The sequence below is a fragment of the Phycodurus eques genome, chromosome 13 (genome assembly GCF_024500275.1).
Source record: "Phycodurus eques isolate BA_2022a chromosome 13, UOR_Pequ_1.1, whole genome shotgun sequence".
NCBI classification, from domain to species: Eukaryota; Metazoa; Chordata; class Actinopteri; order Syngnathiformes; family Syngnathidae; genus Phycodurus; species Phycodurus eques.
The window spans coordinates 11,555,268-11,580,748 of NC_084537.1; the positions used below are offsets into that span (position 1 = coordinate 11,555,268).

At 39.9% G+C, this 25,481-nt stretch overlaps 3 protein-coding genes across 5 annotated transcripts; 1 reads left to right on the forward strand and 2 right to left on the reverse strand.

Annotated features, from left to right (window-relative positions):
* Positions 1-1,432: 1,432 nt before the first annotated feature.
* On the reverse strand, positions 1,433-9,261 carry nsun4 (NOP2/Sun RNA methyltransferase 4). The gene is made up of 8 exons (XM_061693975.1): positions 9,144-9,261; positions 7,844-8,063; positions 7,543-7,717; positions 7,292-7,446; positions 6,427-6,587; positions 6,215-6,339; positions 4,761-4,893; positions 1,433-4,620 (listed from the first exon to the last, which is right to left on the reverse strand). The coding sequence occupies exons 1-8, from the start codon at positions 9,234-9,236 to the stop codon at positions 4,477-4,479; spliced, it is 1,206 nt and encodes a 401-aa protein (XP_061549959.1). The 5' UTR covers positions 9,237-9,261; the 3' UTR covers positions 1,433-4,476.
* Positions 9,262-9,431: 170 nt separating this feature from the next.
* Positions 9,432-11,451, forward strand: LOC133411725 (cytochrome b-c1 complex subunit 6, mitochondrial-like). The gene is made up of 4 exons (XM_061694385.1): positions 9,432-9,582; positions 9,946-10,014; positions 10,856-11,017; positions 11,100-11,451. Exons 1-4 carry the CDS (start codon positions 9,535-9,537, stop codon positions 11,130-11,132), a joined length of 312 nt encoding a protein of 103 aa, XP_061550369.1. The 5' UTR covers positions 9,432-9,534; the 3' UTR covers positions 11,133-11,451.
* Positions 11,452-12,364: 913 nt separating this feature from the next.
* On the reverse strand, positions 12,365-24,982 carry pif1 (PIF1 5'-to-3' DNA helicase homolog (S. cerevisiae)). 3 transcript variants are annotated; one of them, XM_061694432.1, is made up of 13 exons: positions 24,960-24,982; positions 21,492-22,052; positions 21,225-21,348; positions 20,959-21,084; positions 20,175-20,328; positions 19,956-20,070; positions 18,734-18,840; positions 18,509-18,648; positions 17,288-17,394; positions 17,080-17,167; positions 15,994-16,139; positions 12,691-12,882; positions 12,365-12,526 (listed from the first exon to the last, which is right to left on the reverse strand). In XM_061694432.1, the coding sequence occupies exons 2-13, from the start codon at positions 22,038-22,040 to the stop codon at positions 12,476-12,478; spliced, it is 1,899 nt and encodes a 632-aa protein (XP_061550416.1). In that variant the 5' UTR covers positions 22,041-22,052; positions 24,960-24,982; the 3' UTR covers positions 12,365-12,475. The 3 variants fall into 3 exon arrangements, with proteins under 3 accessions (XP_061550416.1, XP_061550417.1, XP_061550419.1); XM_061694433.1 differs by having other exon boundaries at positions 21,492-22,068; positions 24,960-24,978; XM_061694435.1 differs by lacking the exon at positions 12,365-12,526 and having other exon boundaries at positions 12,803-14,164.
* Positions 24,983-25,481: the final 499 nt, after the last annotated feature.

A 25,481-nucleotide genomic window follows, 5' to 3' on the forward strand; every position in this document is an offset into this window, starting at 1 on the left:
AGCAGGTGCATTGTCATGGTAATGCCATGAGTTGTCCTGCCACAATTTGAGCCTCTTCTCACACACTGAACAAAGCAAACGCCACAAGATCTCGTTGTAGACGTGCTGGTTGATGAAACAACTCACACTGAATGGGGAAAACTCATAATTTGGGTTAATTCTACTAAATATTACTGTAAGTCACTGTAACATTACGCACAGTTTGAAGACTAGATTAACTACAGGGAAAAAAAATTGCACTTCAATGATTCAAATCTATTGCACGTAAGTGTTAAAAAAATAAATTTACCAAACCGTGTACCAAAATGTTTGAAAACAAATGGTTCTAAAAGATCAAATGCAAATGTATTGTACTTAAAATTTAAATACAACTGAACTTTACTTAACAAATGTACTCCACTGATTAAAAACAAAAAAGTTTAAGGCACTATCATGCACAGTTTGAATATTTTATTCAGTGATTCTTTGCAAACCACTAGAGGGAGCCCGTGTACCACTGTATCACTATGCGTAACGCACTTTGAGAACCACTGCTGTACATTAAAATGTCTCAAGACAGTTGTATGACACCTGGAGCCTTTTATACCCCAGTGGATGTGACTTTGCATTATTATTTGCTAGAAAAATCTTATATGCTTGACGATGACCGGAAAACGAGTTTCTCCATCGTTTGTCTTATTGCCCTCCAAAGATGCTAAACAACAGCTATGCTTAGAACATACATGATTTAAATTGGAAGACCATTTGGTCTCTTCTCTTTAATGGTTGGTTCCAACCTCCCAACAGCCACTGCCCAAGAAAAAACAAAGCTGGCTACGAACTGATTAAATAGACATTTTTATTTAATTTTGTGGAAGCGCTCAGTAGTGATACATGCAGTATATTTGCTGAGAGCATTGTGAGGCAATGAGTAAGACCGTGAGTGTTTAGCATCTTTATTGACAAAAAAATTGCACCTGCAGACCTCAAGGAAACAAGGTTAAACCCATGATATCCATCTTTTTAATACGCGGCATATATCTGTCTCTGGCAGGCTTATAAACAGAGACGCAAGTGTACAGCGCCTCATTGGCCAATTCAATAAAGTCGAGACAGGCAGAATAGCCAGCTAACTGATCTCTAACAGTCTGCAGTCTCCTGAGTGTTAAAACATGTAAATTTATGGAAGGGCCCATCGGAAACACATATTTACAATACGTTTAGGTAATCACAAGAGATGTGAACAGGCACTCAAGGCCCCGGAGACGAAAGCAGTCAATACAAAAATAGTTTTTATGTGTCATTAATTCCCTCTGCATTCTCCAATACATCCCCCTTGTACCGCAGTAATACAGTAATCACTCACAATCGCTCAGATAATTATCTGCACTCATCTGTGGAATAAAAAAAGCAGAGGGGGCAAAAAAAAAAAAAAAATAGAAAGGGGGGCGAGATGTCCCATTTTAGCTCTCTGCCTCTTTAATGTTCATCTGGGAGCAGCGTGGCTGTCCAATGTGGATGGGAGTCAGCTCAGTGTTTGGAGCAGCTTAATGACAGCAGCCAGTCGATGACACTCTCGCATGGCCTGCTCGTTAGACACACAACCACACACACCCTTGTGCTTGTACGCACACCTTTTTCATGCTACATTGCCTGGCCGGGAGAACATAAAGGGTCATCTATGGTGTGATGGGGAAAAGAGAGACACCTCTTCGGTGCTCACATTAGAGAACATTTCACCTCTGAGTGATGTCAATGCAAAAGAGAGTCAATGCGACGCTATCATGCACGCCATACAGACTGAGACGGTCAAATAAGTCATTGCCTGCATGCTCATTATGACCTCCCACCACATTATTAGGCAGACATCGAACCTGATGGAAAGGAAGCCCTCCTTTACTGGGGAGCAAAAAGAGGGTGCTTTATTTGTTAAGAAATTTCTGTATGTGATTTCACATACCCTATGTTTATCATATGCTTTATATATATATATATATATATATATATATATATATATATATATATATATATATATATGTGTGTGTGTGTATGTATGTATGACAGACCATTAGTGCCCTCTAGTGGGAAAATATTATACAGCGCAAGGTCTTTTTGACAATTTTTTTTTTACGGTTAGAAGACTGCAGAAATGAAGACTATATTATGTAATTTATGCAAAATTGTCCATTACTAGAAAGATATTTTTTTTGTTAAGATTTCTTAAAACAAGTAGCTAGGCTCAAAACTCACCACTGAGGCCCATCCATCCATCCATTTTCTGAGCCGCTTATCCTCACAGGGGTCGCGGGCATGCTGGAGCATATCCCAGCTATCTTCGGGCAGGAGGCGGGGTACACCCTGAACTGGTTGGCAACCAATCACAGGGCACACATAAACAAACAACCATTCGCACTCACATTCACACATAAGGGCAATTTAGAATCTTCAATTAACCTACCATGCATGTTTTTGGGATGTGGGAGGAAACCGGAGTGCCCGCAGAAAACCCACGCAGGCATAGGGAGAACATGCAAACTCCACAGGGCCGGGATTTGAATTCCAGTCCTCAGAACTGTGAGGCAGACGCTCGAACCAGTCTCAACCATGCCACCCACCACTGAGGCCTTCTATGTATTTATACTACACCGATAGAATTATGGTATTTCTTATTTTAAGATAAACTTGCTGATAAGATCTTAATATATTATAAGATTTTTAAGGGAAACTAACGCTTGGAACCGGTGAAATACTCTTACAGAAAAATTGCCTGGTAATAAGAAATAGCTTAGCAAACTAAGAACAAGCATGTTTTGCGTTGATATGAGATAGGGATTGTTGAGCGGAAACCTATGCCTAAATTTTGTCTTTTTTTTTTTTTTTTTTTGCACTTAGTCTCTTCCCACTTCGGTTTATTAAGTCTACAAATTGTTAACCAATCTTAAGTGTTGAAAATAGCACACTCTTTCACGATATGTTTAATAACTCCAAATATAAGAAGTCCCCCCTCCAATTTCCTGAAAGATAATGGTTTTGAAGATGCGAGAATTCCGCCTGAGAGAGACGATATGTAATCTTGCTGAGATTTTGGTTTTCGCAGTACTGTACACCTAAGTACGGGGCTGGAAGAACATTTTAAAATACTGTAACTGTATCATGTCTATAATTTTTTTTGGTGCTTTTTGGGTGTCCTCATTATGACCAATTGAAGTTAATGACAACAAAATTTAGGTGGAATACACTTGCATGTAAGAGATACCTATGGGCAATATAGAGTCTTCAGTTAAGCTAAGATCATGTTTTTGGAATGTGGGAGGAAACGAGAATGCCAGCAAAAAAAAAATTCAAGTAAGGTGGAGAACATGCAAACTCCACTCAGAGACTTGAACCAGGGCCTCCTGAAGGTACGGCAGAAGTACTAAGCACTATTAATTAATAATTATCTATGTATTTACTGTATAAATACTAACAATACATCTATCACTGACTATCAACAATGTGATTTTTACAGTTAGTTTATTAACAAAACTGTCTTTTACTTTGGTGAGTAGTTCTCAAACTTTTTACACAAAGTACCGCCTAAAAAAACCCAAAAAAAACCCACTTTTTTTCCACCATAATGACTGACATTCAAATAGAGTAATTTAAGCCTGTGTTAATCAAAAACTAGGGAGAAGTTTTATTCCGCGTAAATGTATTTATGTATACCACTGTAACATCCTGGTCAGTTTGAACAGTAACACTGTGCTTAAATATCGAAAACCTACATAAACGATTCAATTAAAATTGATTGCACAGTAAAGTGAAATAAAAATTGTACTTTTAACATTTTCAAAACAAAAATGTCAAGATTAAATGCAAATGTATTGTACTTAAAATTTAACTACAACTGAACTGTAACAACAACCAAAAAAGAAAAAAAGCCCTGTACTTGAAAAGTAAAAGAATGTAATGGATTTTTAATTTTTTTTAGTTTAGTTTAAACAAGCTGTATGCAGAGCTACAAGCTTTATTGTAATATGTTGGATTGTATTTCATTTTTTAAAATTTTGTACATTTTATTTGTATTTGAGTGATTTTCATGTACCACTGCATGGAGCCAACGTATCACAAGTAGTACTTTTACCACACTGAGAATCACTGAGTGAGGGGATTTTAATTTTTAAAAATGTTCTATGCTCTTATCGTCTTATTACTGTAACTTAGTGAACCTCTGTATTCCTATTGCTCCAATTTTGTCCGCTTCTTTTGCGCCAGTAAACCAAAGAAAACTTCCATTACAGCGGACAATAAAGATTTCTGTGTATTGTACTTCAATGTGTGGTATAAAGGATAGCAGATGGAGGATTCTTCCTTGCACGGGACACCCAAAATTGCTCCCAGTCCCTGGAAAGCTGTTCCCTACTTGTGCATCACTGTTAACTGTGACTTTATTTTGATAAGTTAAATGCAGAATCATGACAATATGTGTAAAATGCATACTAAATGTTAATCGACGGTCTATGTGAGCCTCCTTAGCTTGCACATATAAATGGGTCCAAAGTTGGCAGCCAGGTGTGGGATGACCATCTCACCCAGATGGAGCTCAGAAGCGAAGTGAAAGGTATTCCTGAACATGTTTGTGAGTGGTTGCAGGTCCACAACCTAGATTTGGATTCAATGTTGGAGAGGGGAAAACCAATGTCAAGCAAATAGACAAAGTACTCCCTAACATGTCCTAATATTTGAACCAGTAAATCATCGCTCTCTACGCACCTCTGCTGTGTGTGTTGGTTCATACTGACCTCAAGCTGGATGCCGTGGTTCTCACGCGCCAACTGGATGGCTTGTTCAACCACGCCAACATTCTGGATGTGAGAAAGTGTGCAGGTGGAGTAAACGATCTCGCCACCCGGACGTGCTGCCACCACTCCCGCCCTGCAAAACGAAAAAGTTTGCCGGTACTTTTTCACTTGATATGTTTTCAGAGGGTGCTATCACTTGTTTTATCATTATTAAATCTGTTAACCATTTAGGCATGGCAAAAAAATAGATAGTTTGCCACAGAATACATTGACAGTGTATTGTGATTAGTGTCTAGTCAGCAGTGATGCCAGTAATGCGTTACAAACGCGTTACTCAAAAAATGTGGTCCGGTGACGTCATAAGTAATCTAACGCGTTACCATTTACAATGGTGTGGTCAGATTACAGTTACTTTGATTTATCTGCCAATAGTTACTTTTTTATTCACAAAAACCAGAGTTTTATATGCTTTTGAATAATAATAAGAATATGCTATTTATGCTTCAGCAATAGATAGTTATCATTAACAAAGTACAGTGCTTGGGAACGTGAGGCAAGTCAATCACCATGACACTTGATTCAGTCACGGTGCATGTCATAAGTGTAGACCAATTTTCGGCCTTTGTTTTAGTAATGACTAATAAAACAGACGAAACACACTATATTCTTAACTATCCGTAACTAAAATGCACACAACAACTGACTACAAAATCGAAAAAAGGCGAAATATTTATAAACGGAGCCCTCTGGGGCAATGACGTCACGTGACGCGTTGCACGTTTTCCGCACATAGTCAACTCTCATGTACCCGAGCAGCCAGCGGCACAATCACAATGGACGCTGACGACTCTGACGAGGGATTGGCATACTTAAACAGGAAAAACAGTCACGACGACGAGTCACTTCTCTAAAGAGGACAATACTAAGGTTCGTTGTACACTATGGGCACGCGCAAACACACACACACACACACACACACACACACATTTGCCTTCATGGAACCCCACACAATCGGCAGGGTTGCTACAGTCTGTGTATCTATCAGTTAATAGTCTTTAAAGGAGGGTACTGAGAATGGTGTCCTTGTTTATATTTAGGTGGCTATTTGGCATGTCAAGTCTGCTCTAAGTTGCTGATTCAATGTGGCTTCAACTACACTCATATTTAAGTTATTTTTTTCATTTTGATGACATCATTCTGCAACTTGTGTGGCCTACATTACCAAGTAATGGGTATGGTTAAGCTAATGTTTTTTTTTTTTTGGTACTGTGAATAAGTTATATTCCTGCCACTTGACAGATACTGAAAATAACTAAAAAGTTACTAACTTTTGAAATCAAGTAATCAGTAAAGTAACTAGGTTACTTTTACAAGGTAACTGTGGCAACACTGCTTGTCAGTGTATTTACATCTCTATGGACCTTTCATATGAAAAGTGTGTGTAATGTGCTTACATCAGTAGTTGCAGCTGTAGCTGTGGCAGCTGTCGCCTCTCGCCAGTTCTGTTCTTACTGAATATATTGTTCTCGTCCTCCATGAGTGAATGTCGGTCTGTGGTACAGGGAACATCAACAAGGACCTAAAATAAACAAACAGAGGACAAGGTGTTAGCAGTATTATTGTTGATCTATTAATGTGTTGAAAATATAAACAGAGACCGTCTTACTCTGTCAAAGGTATTCTGTTCTATTTCCCCCCATTTGGTGCCGTCAAAGGAAGTGATCCGTAGCTTCTCACTGGTCAAAAGCTGTTTAGGTATGTAGCTGTGGAGCACCTTCCTCAGTCGTAATGTCCGAGACACAGACGAGTCATTCAAACACAAAAAACCTGGAGTGTACAGATAAACGGTGCATGGTTAATATAATATCAACAATTATTGGGACGTACAAGTTCTTCCTAACCAAATCAAACCCTGCTTTAATGGAACTTGCATTGCGCACTGGGGTACAGTCATGCATGAAAAGGGCCTTCCCCAAATTGGTCTCACAAAGCCGGATGTACAGAATTGTCCACAATATATAATAAGGGAGAACTAACAGGACTTGCCAAAACCTCAACTTACCCATTAACTTATTCAGAATTAATTAACAGTTAAAGTCAACTGAACTGTGCTTAACAAGTACTGCACTGGGTTGAGAATTTTTTTTATTAAGCCACTGTTACATTATGCTTAGTTTCAACATTGAATTCCGTGATTCTGTCACACACCACTAGAGGGAGCTTGCATACCACTAGTGTACCACACGTTGAGAATCACCGACAAGGCAATTCTTGCTCAAATATCTCAAACTTCAACAATTTGTGTAAAAAGTAGCTACATTTAATGTTAAGTTTAATGTTTTAACTTTGTCTTTTTTTCCATGATGCAGAATGGCATTCACTAGGAATAAAAAGATGAAAAAGAGGAAGGTAAAAAGGTAAACGTGTCACAGGTGATGTGAATATTTGTCTAAGTAGTTTCACACTCTATCCACAAATGAAATATGGAAAACCCTGTACTGGTTATCAGATAAATTAAAAGGTATGATTACCAATGGCCTGGTTCTGCAGCAAAGCAAGCGTCTTTCCTCCTGGGGCAGCACAGAGGTCAAGCAGGGTGTGGCCCTCGTGAACATCGAGTGCAAGGCAAGGTAACACTGACGCTGCATCCATCAGGTAGTAGCCCAGTAACCCAGACATATCTGGTCTTAACAGAAAACACATTTGATACGAAGACAAATGATTGTGTGGTTGAGTGACATTCAGTAACTTGAATACATCCAACATAACACAATCATCCCACCTAGCTGGCTTGAAACGTGTGATATCTCCTCTCGGAAAGACGAAGCACTTGATGTTAGTGCTGAGGTGCGGTGCTGATAACTGCTGCTGAACAATCATGTCATGTTTCTCCAGAGAGGTGGCATCAGATTTCTCACTAAATTTGACTTGTGGGTCTCGCTCCATGCACACATACTCTGAATAAGGGATGAAGCAGAATCAATGACCTGGACATAACATAAAGCATTCCTTGACAATAACACAAACGCAGTGTTATTTGAGTTTCAATTGCAGAAGTATCAGCTGCAGTAATTTACACACACCTTTTCTGTCTGTAGCCGTGATGAAGTCTCTGCATCCTTGGGACGTAAGATCATCCACAAAAGCATCATTGCAGAAATTATTGAGCAGAGCTCCGTACTTTCTTTCCGAGAGCAGAGCAACTCGAACCGAAGGCCAGAGTTGCCCCAGCTGACTGCAGTAGGTGACATCAAAATGCTTTACTGCTAAACTGGTAGGAGGGTGCTTGGGACGTGAAGCAGCCTGTGAAAAAGCAAGTAAAGTCAAAACTGTGTTTAATATCAATATTTAGTATACTTAAGACACTCAGAACTAATGTGAATGTATATCAGTGCCACCCTAGTTTGAATTTGAATTTCTAGTTTGAATTGATTAAAGGCTACCTATTCCTTCATTGTAAATGTCACATGACCAGCTGAGCGTAACTTGATTGGCTGGATTGAGAAAGGTTTTGATTGCTTTTGATCAGTTTCTGACCGATTACCCAGATGTATTTTTGTGCCATCTGAGTTAGAATTGTTTTTTTTTGTTTTGTTTTTTTTTAAACACTGAATTTATTTGTAGATGTTTATGTTTTACACAAATTGAGATGTTTTATTTTATTATTTTTTTTTAACTTTTTTTTTTTTTTTAGATTTTAACTTTTTTTTAAATTACTATTTTGATGGTATCAAATCTGTTAGAAATTAAAGTTTAAAAAAAAGAAGCACGGATACTTCCACGAGAATGTTACATTCAGCTTTAGTTCCTTGAGCAACTAAACCCAATGACGTGTCCTGTGAGTTAGTGGTCAGGAAAGGGTGACCTGACCACTTGACAACAGAACTTTAGTCTGAACCTTCCAGTCCCATTGGTCGAACGTGATTTGTAAATCAGTGATGCTCAACCACTGTGTGCTGTGAGAGATCATCAGGTGTGGAAAAAGTACTACAAATAATGTATCTTTGTTGCTCTATCTATGACAACAACGTATAGTGACCGGCTTTACAATTATTAATTTATACTAGATGGCAGAAGGCACAAGTAACCTTTCACTTTAGCCAAGTCTACAACAGAATAACAGCTTGCGTTCAACTAAACAGACCCAGATTTCACACAGAGAAACTTGGGGCGGGGAATATATACTTTTCGTGGCATTTTTGTTTGGTGGTATGCTTTGACATTTGGCCTTGGCTCGGGAAAGGTCAAAGGTCTGGAAACACCGTGAGTAAATCACATTACCCAATTTCGTTTCATACGGGACAACTGCAAACATCGCTTTCTCGTCAAATTCCACGGAATACCCATTCTGCAGTAAGAAACTTTTTTTTTATATACACGTACCCATTTTTCTTTCACGCGATGTCTTCTAGACGTTAAACACCTTAAGCCTCGAATTTTCCGCATTAAAAGTCTGGCATCCAAGCGCAGCGCCATTTTTAGAGTACGTCATGTTTCTCGGTCCGACATTGCTCTGCTATCGAAGACACAAAGTTCCGGGTGACGTCACACTTAAGTAGGCGGGACGTTAAACATAAACTCGGTAATCAATTGGATTTGAGTAACGTCAATCAATGTATCTTGACCAATAATAGATTGTTTCCCGTGAGCCCTCTCGACGTTTCCTGCGAGTGATCGACCGACCCCGACGTCCTCGACGGCTAGCTACTCAAATTGGCACACTCGGACTTGAGTACTTTCTGGCAGGTTTTGGGACAATTTCACGGCCTTAGTCATGGGGTTCGAAAGAAAAATGCTGACTTACGGCGACCCCGAAGACGAGGTAAAGAATTGAAATTATTATTATGTTGGTACGGTGACTGTGTTTATGGTTCAACTTGTATTTCGCTGTAGGTTACGTTCATTAACATGGGTGGTAGGTAAGACAGCGTCACAAACTTTATTGGATGAAGAAATTAAGCGACAATCTAAATTTATATATTTGATTGTATTTTATACTAATATCTGAAAAGCTCAAAACTCAAGTGTTATTTCCATTTATCTTATGTCCATTGTTCAATTGAATGCACCTCTTCGTACGTGCATATCTAACCTAAGTCACTCCTTCAAGAATATGTGTAACACCTACACGTAATATTATTTACGATCCTTTTTAATGCATGTTTTTATTACTGTCACTGTACAGGAGGAAGATGCCCCTGAAGAGGAAGACGACGACGAGGAGGAGGAGGAGGAAGAAGAGGTAGACCTGGTGGTATGTTCTATTAATTTATGTATCACTTTGGGTTTCCCCTAAGGTCACTACTACATATTAGGGAGTTTATAGCATTGACTGTGAGCCATTCAATAAAATGGAATTATCTTTTGTTTTTTTTATTGTCAATTGGGCTATGAATTACAGATTTAATCACTGATCCTGCATGTCTTTTAACTAAGCACCAGAACAATTGTTTTCAAGAATATGTGATTATAGTACTTAGTTGTAATTTTTGTATTAATTGAATACTTAAATAGCATTCCATTGTGAAGCACAAATGCAAAGGCCTTATGAACTCTGGTCACCTCCAAATTAGAAAAAGTCACTCACTTTTGTGTCACATGTATAGCTTACACTGCAGCATTGGTACATACAGCTAGAAGTAATGTGAGGTCTGCAAAACTGTTACTACATTGAATTTAGTAGTATTCAGTTGATTTTAGGGGTCCAACAATTAGTTGACTAATTTGATTACAAAAAAAAAGGTTAAAACAAAATCTCTGCCTTGAAGCTTCACATGGATCATTTTTCCACACTGACAATGCCAAGTACACATTTGCTGATGTCCACTTCCCTCACCAGGCCACCTTTTAGAACCATACATGCGAAGTCACAGATACTACAGTAGAACGGTGACCCCAAGTGGACAAAAATAATACCCGCACCTCACATGCACATTGTTCAATAATGAAAAATCACTTTTTATCCCATTAATCGATCTGATATTATACACAATTCTAAAAATATTCAATAGCTGCAGGGCTAATTGATATAACAGAGTTTATCACACGTTTCTTGATGCTACAATTGTATTTTGTCACCTTTTTGTCCCCTCCAGGACCCCTTAGAAACAATCCGTGCCAAGTGTGAGGAGACTGAACACTGCATGCACTACAAGGAGCGTCTGGAGCTCTGCGAGACCCGCGTCAACTCAAAATCCAACACCAAAGAAGAGTGCACAGAAGAGCTCTTTGACTTCCTGCATGCACGTGAGCACTGTGTAAGTGTCTGCACATGCACAGAAGGTACTGGAATCATTCTGTGTGTGTCCTAATGTCGCTTCATTCACCTTTCCCATACAGGTATCACACAAGCTGTTCCACAATGTGAAATGATGTGCCCACCCACCACCTGCACCTGTGTGATCAACTTAACTGCTATGACTGTAAAATAAATAGGAGAGTACTTGCAAATTGTTATTCTATATTAATACATATTGTATGGAGATCCTGGGCTGAAGACACTATCTACTCTGTACATTGCATATATTGTACGATGCAATTTGTACATAGTCAAGCCCAGCTTGTACAGAAAGACTCCAGAGGTTCACACTTTCAATGTCGTCAGATCATATAGAAAAGAACATGCAGAACTGTTTATTCAGGATTGTTTTTTTCCACTGAACCATTTAATAAAATATCTCTTTGGTTACCAGTTCATCATGGTTATTGTTAGAAGGATTGCGTTGGGCCGGTGATTTTTTTTTTTTTTTTTTTTTTTTAAATAAATGGAGAAATAAAATGGGTAGAGCATCAAAAGCATTGGTAGACTACATACAAGTGTGAATCTTACCTGGTCACTTCACATTTGCATTGGCCACTTGTTGCTAGGCAGAGTTCATAGAACTCAATCATAAATGTCCCATAATTTGTCACTGTTGGCCAGAAGCCTTAAAACTGTCCAAATTTGGTCTATTTCAATTATTATTATTTTTTATTAAGAAACTGCTACTAGTGGTCAGGCCCTAAGTGAGTGTTATTTTTACAAATTATTGAACAGTCCATTTGTTGAAAATGGCTTGTTGTCTTTGATGATGTAATGGCTCCAGAAACATGGCATGTTTTGCTTTCTTGAAAAGTGATAGTTTTCAAGACATGAGCATTCCGCTGGTAACGATTATGCCAGGGGTTCTGCAAGTGTGGTACGAGAACCATGGGTGGCATATGCAGGCTCCCTCTAGTGGTCTGCAAAAGACTCACTGAATTAAATGTTTAAAGTGCATAATGGCCAATGGCGTAAACTTGTTTTTTTAAGCCAATTTAGTAAATTTGTTGGGTACAGTTCAGTTGTTTGAAAACTGTACTAAAAGATTAAATGCAAAAGGTATTCCACAAGTTAAATACATTTTCTTCTATACAATTGTTTTCATTTTTATGTAGAATATTTTCATTGACTCAAGTCCAGTTTACTAATTTCATTGTTGAAATACTGCTTTGTGTTAAATATAGAATACATATTGGGAAGGGAAAAAGCACCATCTGACCTTTTCAAATATCAAACAAAATAAAACTATGAGTTGACTAAAAACTTTATTTGACAATATCACAATAAATAAAAGTATGTAAAATGTAAAGGTTTTAAAAGCACAACTGAACACATGATGGCAGGGTGACTACAAGATTCCCAGGTGGCCAACTTGCAGCAAGTGCAATAAGATTGTAATGGTGCAGAATTAATCTCACCAGAAGTTTTCTTTGTTGCTTATGTCACCATAGTCATCCATGACAGTCTGCAGGCACAAACGTTAATTGAGAACAAAATGTTTACAATCGTATCTTATATATCGCACAAAGCAGTCTCATTAAATATTAGGGGTTAAAAAAAAAAAAAGTTACTCCGATAACATTCATTGGACAAACTGAATAATAATAATAAAAAAAGCTCTTTACCCACCTGCACCAGCAGCCTCTCTTTCCTCAGATTCTTGTAGAAGACAAGAGCATCTGGGTCTGCTCGGACCACACGGGGATCAAAGTCCATAACCCTGAGACCCTCCAAACTCCGAGCCCGAGACAAGGCCACGTAAGCCTGGCCACTCTCAAACACCCGCGCCAGAGAGATTTCCACACAGTCTAGTGTCATTCCCTGTAATAAATGAAGAAACTCTCACTAAGTGGATTGTTAATGCAGTTTGTAGATGGTGTGGTGCACTCTCCCCCGTCAACTTGTCTTCTTTTGATCACCACTCCTCAGTAATCTCATTTCCTCTTAAGGGATGCGTGTGTGCTTTACATTGCTTTCTCTGGGGTAGATCAAACATTGCTGACACGGAGGTTGTGACAAATGAACTCAATTCCCTACAGGGCCATCTCCTATTGTACTACATTCTGAGGTCAGGATATTGGAAAATACCATCAAGACAGCAGTGTGATTTGTGATAGCTCACTCGTGGTGGGTAAAAGGCTAAACGTGCCACATAACACAGATTAATGGAAATATTTCCCCATTTAGAAAGGCCTGAAATTAACACCAGTACCATATTTATGGCCCACTTTAAGAAGAATAACAAGTGGCTTAGACAGCACTAACGATTACAAGTTTGTGCAGCAAGCAGCTAACATAAAACGGCGAGGTCTCAACAACTACTACAGTATCTACTCTAGGGCCTAAATATACCAAATATATGAAGGGCAGAGAGCTGGGATTGGGAAATGCAGATTGACAGGATGCTAATATATCTTTGCCAGCAACATACAGTGACAGGCAGAACAATAAACAGCAACTATCACTGGTTTAGGAGGGGAAAAAAGGGAAACCAAAATTTGTAAAAAGGTTATTTGTTATACAGCATTCATCCATTTTTTATAGCATCACCCTCCTTAAGGTGTGCTGGAGTCTATCCCATCTTACTTTTGCATGAGAGACAGCTCACATTCACACATAAGGACAAGGAAGAGTCGCGAGTAAACCTAACATGCATATTTTTTTAAATGAGGGAAGACTGAAAACCCACCTGAGCACAGGGAGAATTTGAACCACCAGCCTCATAACTGTGAGGTGGTTGTGCTAACCGCTCGCCCAAAATGCCACCTTGTTACATAGCATAATGTTTTAAGCAATTGTAAAAACACTTCCCCTCAGTATTTCCCGACATTTTAAATCCTATTTAGATAACTATTTATTTAGGCAGCAAAGTAAAGTAGTGGTTCGCATGTCTGCCTCACAGACGAGAGGTTCCGGGTTCAAATCTCGACTCAAGTTCTCCTCTCCGGGCTTCATTCCAAAAACATGCATAATGTATGATGTTCAATGAAGACTCCAAATTGGCAGTTGGTGAATGCTAATGTGCATGGTTGGCAACCGGTCCAGGGTGTGCACCGCCTCTTGTCAAAAGTCTCCAGGGATAGGCTCCAGCTCATCCATGACCCTACACGGTGTACAGAATTATTAGGCAAGTATTTTGACCATATCATCACTTTTAGGCATATTTCCTAGCTCCTAGCTGGATAAACCTGAATGCTTAATGGATTTAAGCACGGCAGGTACAGTGCAATTGTGTAATGAGTGTGGGTGTGGCTTAAGGAAATCAACACCCTATATATACACTACCAGAAACCCATTCTCTTCAAGTTCTGTCATATTTCAGAACTGCAACCTACCTGGAATACCTCAAAGTACAAGGTGTTCAGTGTTCAGAGACTTGGCCCAGGTAAGAAAAACTGAAAAAAGACCACCAGTGAACAAGTCAAACAAGCTGAAGTGTCTCGACTGGGCCAAGAATTATCTGAAGACAGATTTCACAAAGGTTTTATGGACTGATGAAATGAGAGTGACTCTTGATGGACAAGATGAATGGGCCCATGGCTGGACCACTAACAGGCACAGAGCTCCACTTCGACTCAGATTCCAGTGAAGTGGAGGCAGGATACTGTTATCGGCTGGTATTATTAAACATGAACTGGTTGGACCTTTTTGAGTTGAAGATGGGCTCAAAATGAACTCCCAAGCATTCTGTCAGTTTTTAGAAGACACTTTCTTCAGGAAGTGGCACAGGAAGAAGAAGCATGCATCTTTCAAAAATACAGATTTTTATGTAGGACAATTTCCATCACATGCATCCAAGTAGGCTACTCCTCTGCATGGCTGACCAGTAAAGGCTTGAAAGACGAACAACTGATGACCCCACCCACAAATCAAGAGACTGAGAGAATCCATGGATGCAAAGCTTGTCACCGTAGTTGAAAAGAAGGGTAGCTATATTGGACACTTTTTTATATTACACATGTATATCAGTTTCTATCAATTTCTAGTTTTGAGTTCCCCGTTTATAATGATCACTTAAAGAAATGAAAATAAAAAGTGAGGAGAAAATGTGCGTTTTGCATTTAGTTGCATAATAGTTCTGCACACTACTTGTTGACTAAAAGTGCCCACATATTCTCCTAAGAAAGCCTAAACCTCACTTTTACTGTCTTAAACAAACATTTGAGGTTTATCAACATTTTGGATGAACCGAAAGCACTATGGTTGGTGATTAATAAAAATAATCCTCATCAAAATAAATAATCCTACAATGAGACTCTCCTAATAATTCTGCACACTGTGTAATACGGACTATAGAAATTGAGGGACCTGTTAATTTAATAATTTTCCACATTGTTATTCCAGATAATTTAATCAAATACATTTTGCTACTTGTAGTGGGAAAGGCCGCATGAGAAGTTAAAGGCCGAATTTACAACCCTTCCCGAGGGCGACAGGAACGTCTGGACTTTTAAATCTTGTTTTAATCTGCAGTGATTCATCTTTTTTGGGCCATTCAGTCAGTGGATTATAAGTAGATTCATTTTCATTTATTACACTGTCCTTTATGATTTTACATTCATTAAAATTTGGAGTTATTTGACAGACAGACATGACTTTCCGAACAAATTTATACTCCTGCTGTGTGAGAAACAGCTTGACCTTGAATACGGTGATTAAGCATTAGGTCAGCAAGGACATTGCAACAGCGGGCACTTTTAGTAGTGCAGATGGCATTGGACACAGAAAAAGAGAGGAATATAATTAGGTTTTTTTTTTTTGCAAATATATATATATATATATATATATATGCATTGAGGGAGTCAGGAGAAAAGCAAATGGCAAAGTCGCACAAAAAAAAAAAAAAAAAAAAAAGATATATCTATATCTATCTATATATATATACATCTAATCCATTAAAGGCAACACGAGGTCATAAATTTAGAAACCCACCTGACTCTTGTGGATAGAAATGGCCCAGGCCAGTTTTAGTGGCAGCTGCTGTCGACTCAGGTGGGCCCCGCCCCCCGATTTAAACGCCCAGCGTTCAAGCTTCAACACTTCCGTGACGGCGGACAGGAAGCGCACGCGTGGGAGACCTGTGGAAGAAAAAAAACAAGTATGCGTCAGCACATTGTCAAATGAGCAGTTTCAAACTGTAATTTCCCAAATGTATTCATTTATTCTACATTTTCATTTAGTTGACAGAAAATCCTGTATACCCTTTCATTTTACATGACTGGCACACATGGCTCAGCAAATTTATTAGTTGTCATGAAGTGTTTGAGTGCTCTTAATATTCAGGGAGCTCTCCCCATTTTACAGTTTTCAACAGGAGTGAGGACTTTCAAACAGAATTCACCTTTTCGTACCGAAACCCTCTGAGAAGTCCGAAACATTCAACCTAAAAAAAATGTTTTTTTCAAATTGAGGCATGCAAGTACCATGAATAAATAGAAATATTAAGAACTGTTCTTTTAATAATAATAATACATTTGATCTCAAGCGCCTTTTAAAAACAAACAAACATGGACACTGACCTATTAAAATTATCTTCATTACGATATCATCATATTGCTCTATGTTTTTAAAAAGTGTAATATTAATTCTATTTTCCTGGGTAAAAACTTTCCTTCTTAAAAAACACATTGCAAAACTAGTTTTTTTTTCAGAGGAGGGGGGGCTGGAACAGATTAATGGGACTTCTGTTCATTTCAATGGGGAACCATGATTTGAGATACGAGTGTTTTGGAGTTACAAGCGTGGTCACTGAATGAATTAAACTCCTCTCTCAGAGCACCACTGTGTTTGCTATTTTGACAAAAAGGTCTAAATGACCATGATTATTCATCCCCTTTACAAGAAGCCAATCCAATCTTCTAAATTTATAACGCATTAGAATAATTTAAACCTACCTATTCCCTGGTAAAACTCTTTCAAATTGTCCTGTTACCGGGGGTTAAACTCTCCCAAATATGGTACGTTTAGAGGATTGCCTTTGAATGCTCTCAGCTAAGCTTGCAATAAGTGTGTGCTAACCGTGTTTTCCAGGCTCAAACGCCACCACAACCCCTCGGGCTCCGTTCACTAGACCTCGAGTGACATCTAGGTTCTTTGTCAACATGACCTAAATGATGAAGACAACAAATAGATTAGCTGGCATGTAGACAATGTTTTGTTTGTGTGTGTGTGTGTGTGTGTGTGTGTGTGTGTTGGGGTCGGGGGGGACTAGTACACATACACACACCTGAGCTCCCACTTTAAGATGAAGTAGTCTGCTGACCGGGCTGTGGGCGTCTATAGTCCTCACCAAGGCCGGGTCGCTGTCCAGAGCCTCAAATACCCGCGCCGACCCTGATGAACAAGAAGAATGCATGATTTCAAAATACTGTACAATGGAATTCTCCAATGCCAAACACCCCAAAAGTGTGTTACAGTTTGGATTGCAACAAAACATAATCTTCACTGTCAAATTAACCGTATCCAGGTACTGTATTGGCTCGATTAAAGATTTCCCAATATCTAGGTCAATTCAACAAAATGTGAAATTAAAATAATCTGTTTGATAGATCAAATATGTGTATTTGACTTTTTCTATGGCTTTTTTTGTGATGCCACTACAGTGTATCTGTGATGACAAAGAGGAATTGGTTGATGATAACCAAAGAACATAGAAGAAAGAAATTGAATTTATCGCAAAATAGGAAGTGGTCTGGCTGCTCAGATATATTTCTTTCACCGGTAACTTTTTAAGCGGATATATTTTCATGGCACAAACATGTAGTTCTATATAGGAATAAGAAAGATGCTATTCGAGGTAGCATCCATTTCTCATGTATTTGATTGACAGATGAGAGGCATGGTTTCAGCAAACATGCCCACAGCGTTCAAGAGCGAATAGAAAAGCTTATTCTTCCACAGTATTGAAGCATCATTTTATATACTTGATTTTTAAATTGTTTTTTAATCCTTCAAACTTGGCCGGGTTGTTAACAACACTTGCCTGTGGTGCATCATATTTATGACACATTTTCACATCACAAGGACTGAGAATGTTCAAAACATTACATTCAGATGGCAGTAGAGTTAAAGGACCACAATAAATCACTTAACATGATACAGAATATTAGGGTGAAAAAGGTTTTAAAATAGCACTTTTGAAGTCAACCAAAAATCATACAACAGGTTGTGTTTAACTTTGGAGGTTTGACTGTAAAAAGCATTTAAGCTGGAAAGGTTAAAGTGCATTCCTGAAATTTCAGCCGAAAGCTCAATGCCCCTAACATTTTGGAACTACAGTAGTGTAAAATGATCTTGAAAGTAAAACAATCAAAACAATGACACCTGACTGAGGTTACCGACAGGGTATGACTCATGATGCGAGGCAAGTTTTTTGGGCCCATTTTTACTTGATTTCAAAACAAAAAGTGCCAAAGGTTGTGAGGAAGCACGCAAAAATGCGTCATACCTGGCAGTTGCTGTAGCTTGTTATCGTTGGTGAGCTCCACATCATCCTTGTGTGTGCACAGTCTGGTTGCTACGATACCGTCCCTGTCGATCTGACGGTAGGCGCTTGCAATCAATTGATTTGTAACCTCTTCTGTCGCCCTGCGCGGGGTTGATCAAGTAATTTAGCCGAGGAAATCTTTCAGTATTGGAAGACATTTGGGGTGAGATTGGATTACAGATTTACCTTCCCACCCTCACAGCCTGGAGGAGGGAGATGAAGGTCTGATCGGTTTGCCGTCGCACCTCTGTTAGCTCCAAGTTGACCTGAATGACTTTACGCCAACATCTAGCCTGATAGATAATAAAGACAACATTTTAGATGAGCTGATCAAGAACAAGTAGACTTCGGTTATCTTTTGCTGACATCATAATCTGGATGCCCCTAGACGTGAATTATTCACTCAGTCTTTGAGAAAAATATGTAGATTCTGACAAACATTCCATTTTCAATATTATATTCATTATGAAACTACAGAAATCCCCGTAAAGTAGTGGTTTCAGATCTGCACTACTGCATCATATAGAGAGCTGTGTCTAATATTTTGATTCTGTGACATAAGGAGAAAATATTGAAAACAGCTCTCAGTATGATGCAGTGCAATTGTACCCCACAACCACAAGAATTAGCATGTTGTTCAGTTAATGTTTCTTTGATTGTCTCAGGTCAGTGCATGTGAAAACAGGCAACTTTAGCATGTGTTATTAGCACTCAGTGGGAAGGGCCAACTCCATTTTCAGACGTCATGCTTGGTTGGTTTTGTCGATGCTAATTAATAGGCGAGACCCGACATGTAAAAAAAGTGGCTTCTTGAACTCACTACAACAAAAATAATTGGCCCACTATCATTTATTCCTTTATGCCACGAAAGCACATGGAAAAGAAAATCACTGTAGGCAAGTCCCACTGTGGATAAAATAAAAATGATGACTGGCCTTCAATAGGTCTGGGACCATGAGTCAAATCTTGAATAACGGACCATTGTTTAGTTACATTAGCCAGGGACACATACTAAAGACAATAACAAAAAAAATCAATATTATCCTAATGTGTATTTGAAGTTATTTATACATTTTGAAAAAAAATTATATTGGTCCTTTTATAGTATGAATTAAAAAAAACAACTAACAGCCACAGTACATTATTGTGTACTATATTGCACCTTTGTCCATTTCTATTTTATCGTGAATCTTGTAGGATTAACGTTTGTCATTTCTAACTGCTGACTTCGAGCTCTGCAAAAAATATATTTTTACACACACAAAGGGCAAATTAGATCCATCTTTGAACATCACCTAGACAGAAGTGTCAACATTAAGCAATGTTGCATCACGTGACGTTGGCTACATATGGTGAAATTTTCAAATATATTTTTATGCACATGCTATCCACATTGGCATCCCTTTACCTGGAAACAAAACCTGGCCTTTTCCTTTCCCTTTGAAACAGGCGGTAGCTGAAGGAAATCGCCGCAAATAATCAGCTGGATACCCCCGAAAGGCTCAGTGGACCTCCTCACCGACCTGTGCAGAGAGAGAAAATATTTTGGGGATACAGTACTAATAAAAAGAACATTGATAGGATGCATCACCGTTACACGTCGTTGATTTAGAGCTATAGATCTTACCTGGCCACAGACTCGAGCTTGTCGAAGAAAGCGGCGTCCACCATGGAGATCTCGTCGATGACGAGGTGTCGACAGCCGGTCCAGTGCTGCAGCACCCCGGGCCTCTGGGCCAGCTCAATACACTGCTCCAGTGGGGCCGAGCCTGAGCCAATTCCTGGATACAAGTTGGCAGTACAGGGGAGATGAGGAAGGTAAGAGGGACACAAAACGGTACAACAAATTAGAATTGTCACTGTGTGAAGATAATTGATTGAAAATAAAGATCTGTGATGAAGGAAGACACCCCAAAATGACATTGATTGGCACACAGTGCAACTGTTCTAAGAATAAGAGTAGAGTAACAGCATTGAACCTTATTCAGCAGTAGTGTATTACAAAAATAGGCCTTTACAGTGAACTTATACATACTTTTGGGTCAGCATTCGTAAATTTGCCTCTTTGTGGATTTTGGGGGCGGGGGGGTGTGCGTGAACTAATCTACTATTCACTGTTTTTGTGCTCAGGCCAAAGCCATGTCTAACTGAGGAGAGGCACTTCATTTGGTCAGGCAATAGTCTTGGGTAATAGAAAAAAAGTGCTTCGCCACCATTTTATGGCATGGATAGGCAATAATTAAAACTTTTTGGTGGGAGTGGATTACGCGCAGATTTTCACTAAACGCAGCAGCGTTTGGGCTCCTCACTGTACAGCGTACCACCGCTTTATAGTGGATTTTCAACTATCATTTTATTGTGTTTAATTTCTACGTTAGATATGCAAGTCCGAATTATGCAGACTGACTGACCTGCGAAGTTATGCAGCGTTGTTCCTCCAATATGACATGCAGCCACTCCAGTGCTGGCGGTAGCGAAGGTGCTCTTTGGAGGAAGTGACCCTAGTATTCGCTTCAGTAAGAAGGACTTCCCTGTCCCTGAAAGCACAGTGGAATCATCTTATCAGAGCAGGTAATGTTCTACTACCATGCTTCACGTACAATTGGAAAATGTAAATGCATTACAACAAATGTGAAATAACCCTGACCATGGAGAGCTGCACGTACGGTATTCATACCTGCACTGCCTGTGAAGAAGACGTTCTTTCCACTCAGCACAGCGTTAAGGACGGCAGCCTGTCCTTTGCTCAGCTTACGAGTTGGCAGAGACAGGGCTGGTTTCTTGCTCGGGTTGGCTTTCACCTGAAACAGTCACAAAACTACAGCTCACTTGCCTGTTCCAAGTCCAGACAGTAGAAATGTTAACATTATTAGAGCAAAACAATTAAAATAAAAAGATGAAGACCCTTTTTACAATGACACAGAGGGGCCTCAAGGCTACTCACAGGGCTGAAGATACAGTCACTTCTTGACCTTTTGACCTGCTGTCCTGCACCTGCGGGCCTGTTAGTGTGGTCCGAAAGCCCTTTGGGTACCACATTACTTCGAAGCTCATTAACCTTCTGGATGTCTTTTTGCTGAAGGGGGCTGATGGCCTCAAAGCTGCGAGGTAGACCCGCTTTGAGTTTCTCTCGTGTGCTCAGAGTTTTGCCCGACAGGCCCGCCTGGTGTTTGATGCTCAGAGTCCTCAGGAAGAGGCTGAGCTGGTCAGGGGGGCAGTTGGAGAGGAGTACCTGGATATTTTCAGGGAGCAGCTTGACAGTGCACTTCCCATCACGGGCAAACCTGGTGAACAGTTTGAATTTCTTCAGAGAATAATTTTGCGGGACCTTCCCATCGTGGACGCGGAGGATGAGCTCTTGGAACTCATTGCGTCCCAGAAGAACAGAAGCTTTGCGGATGACCTGCCTCCGGGTGGCTTGTCCTGAGGCGTTCAGGTGCTCGGTTGTCACACAACACTGCAGCTGTGCCCCGCCGTCCTCCCCTCCACACATCACAGCCACTTTCTTAAAAAAATTAAAACTAAAAAAAGTCATACTGTCCTTAAAAAAACGATTGTAACAACAACAGAGCATTTTATTTTAAAGTAAATCTGCTTAAAATATGAGGACATCTCTCCATGATTTACTGTCATTCAGTTCCATCAGTGTAGATTTGTGGTATTTTAACAATATACAGGTTAGTGTCAGTGTTGCAAACTCTTTTTTAGGGGTTGTTGCAAAAGGCGTGATGATGTCAAAGTGTAATTACGCACAGCAGTGATTCTCAGTGTTGTGCACGGGCTGTTCTTCTAATAGGACGTGAAAGAGTCATGAAATTAAAATGTTCAAACTGTTCATAACGCTACAGTGGCGTAAATTGTTTTTAATTTTAATTCAGTACAGTACATTTGTTAAGTACAGTTCAGTTGCATTTAACTTTTAAGTAGCCTACAATACATTTGCTTTTAAACTTTTCAAACTGTTGGTTTTCAAACATTTACTGTATTTCGTACCATTTTCCATCCATCAATCCATTCATTCATTTTCTTCCGCTTATCCGTTGTCGGGTCACGGGGGCAGCAGGTTAAGTCGGGAAGCCCAGACCTCCAATTCCCCCAACCACTTCATCCAGCTCATCTAGGGGATCTCGAAACATTCCCTTTCAGTCACAACCCAGAGCTCGTGACTACAGGTGCAGGTAGGAACATATCGTACAGTCGGCTGCGAACCGCTCCAGTGAGAGTTGAAGATCGCAGCTTCATGAAGCCATCAGAACCACATCATCTGCAAAAAGCAGGGACCTAATGTTGTCAAGAAACCGGACCCCCTCGAGACCTCGACTGCGCCTAGAAATTCTCTCCATAAAGGTAATTAACAGAATCGGCGACAAAAGGCAGCCTTGGCGAGTCCAACCCTCACGGGAAACGAATCAGACATAGTGCCGGCAATGCGGACCAAACTCTGACACCGGTCGTACAGGGGACCGAACAGCCCGAAGTGAGTTCGGTACCCCATACTCCGGAAGCACCCCACACAGAACTTCCTGAGGGATACATATGGAACGCCTTCTTCAACTCCACAAAACACATGTAGACTGGTTGGGCGAACTCCCACGCGCCCGCGAGGACCCCGCCGAGGGTGAAGAACTGCTCCACGGCCAGGACGAAAACCACACTGCTCCTCCTGAATCTGAGATTCAACTTCCCGACGGACCCTCCTCTCCTGAACCTCTGAATACACCTTACGGAGGGAGTACCATTTTCATTTAACTTTTATGTGCAATCCATTTTAGTGGAATTATTAAGTACAGTTTTTATATTCCTATATTTAATTACAGTGTTAATGTTCAAATTCTGCAGAATGTTACATTGTCTTATAATAATATTAAATATACTTCTTAGGAATTAAACCTCCATCTTGTTTTTGATGAACACTTGGGCTTTTTAGGTATTTTAATGTTGGTCATTATGGTGGTACTTGTAAAATGTTTGACGACCAATGATGTTGAACATTTCATAGATTATACAGTGGCATTAGTTAAATTGATTGGCCATCTCAGGGGGAAAAAAAAACAATTTGAAATTTGTCTATTTGGATTAGCTTGTTGATTATCCACACGCAGCATCAGCACTGGAGCGCCCCAAGGTTGTGTCCTATCTCCGCTGCTCTTCTCTCTCTACACGAACGACTGCACCTCAGCGCACCCGGCTGTCAAACTCCAAGTTTGCAGATGACACCACTGTCATCGGCCTCATCAAGGATGGTGACGAGTCTGCATATCGACAGGAAGCGGAGCGGCTGGAGCTGTGGTGCGGCCGACACAACCTGGAGCTGAACACGCTCAAGACTGTAGAGATGATCGTGGACTCCAGGAGGCATCCTTCGCCACAGCTGCCCCTCACGTTGTTCAGCTGCCTTGTGTCAACCATCGAGACATTCAAGTTCCTGGGAATTTTAGTCTCTCAGGACCTGAAGTGGGCGACCAACATCAACTCCGTCCTCAAAAAGGCCCAGCAGAGGATGTACTTCCTGCGGCTTCTGCGAAAGGATGGCGTGCCACAGGAGCTGCTGAGGCAGTTCTACACAGCGGTCATCGAATCAGTCCTGTGTTCTTCCATCACAGTCTGGTTTGGTGCTGCTACAAATAAGGACAAACTCCGACTGCAACGGACAATCAAAACTGCTGAAAGGATTGTCGGTACCCACCCTTGAGGATTTGCACGATGCCAGAACTAAGACAAGAGGGTGCAAAATCCTCTTGGACCCTCCACATCCCAGTCACCGGTTCTTCCACCTCTTTCCCTCAGGTAGGCGCTACCGATCAATGCAACACTTTTTAAAAGTTGCGAAATGTTTCCAAAAATGTTTTAAAACTAGTTGCAGTTGTTGATAGGTGTTTTTTTTCTTTTTAAATAAGATGATCGTCTGAAATGTTGCTAAATCAAACGACAACATTATGCAAGCAGGCAATGAGTGTAACCCACAAGGATAAAAATATGATGGATCATGTTTTGAATCATTTTATATTACAAGTGTCATTATGCAAAATTGAAGGGTGTTTCGAGGCCCGCATTAAAATAATAAAACTTTCCTTCCTACAACATTGTCTGAAACAAATACAAGAAATGCCCATACATTGAAACTGTACACATTTATAACATTTAGCTCATCCAAACCCCTTGTATTTATTAAGTTTCATTTTATATCTCCATTTGCAATTCAAATGGAGATGAGTTTGTTCTTTCAATGCAATGTAATGTAATGTAATGTAAGCCTACTAATATTTACAATTGAGTGCACGTCATTGTGCACGTAATGTTTCATTACGCGAGCTGCCGTGCTTCACCCATAACACCAATGCAGCGACAACAAAACGTAAACGTTCAAAAAAATATGCACGCAGTAGAAATATTGTTGATCAAAAGTTTTTACCTGCTAGTTGTCCACTCTTCCTCGTTTTTCCTCTGCGAAAGTCACGAAACGTCGATTTCAAATTGTCGGCGTGCACGGATGGGCCAATCAGATATGGAGGCTGTAGGCCAATCCGAGGGAGGAGATTTAACTATGAAGCCAATAGAAATGTGAGCGCTGGTACCCTCGTGACTTTGCTGACCAATTGGTGATAGGGACATCGTGACGTCACACTATGTCTGTATTTACGGAAATTGCCTCAAAAACGTCTTTATTTTTTGTTTTTATCTTGGCATAAAACGCAAATTTACTTTGAATAAACACCTATAGAAAGAGCGGATACACCGTATCGGTTTAAGTTTATAAGTTAACTTATGCCTTATTAGTAACTATTACTCAGTCTAGTGGGCAAGACACTGTAAATAACAACCACGTTGGTTTGACTTGACTATTGTATTGTGTGAACGCTCACGAGAATCATACTTACTCCACATTTACTATGAAAATAATTCCCATTGAAATGAATGGGGACACAATCAATTC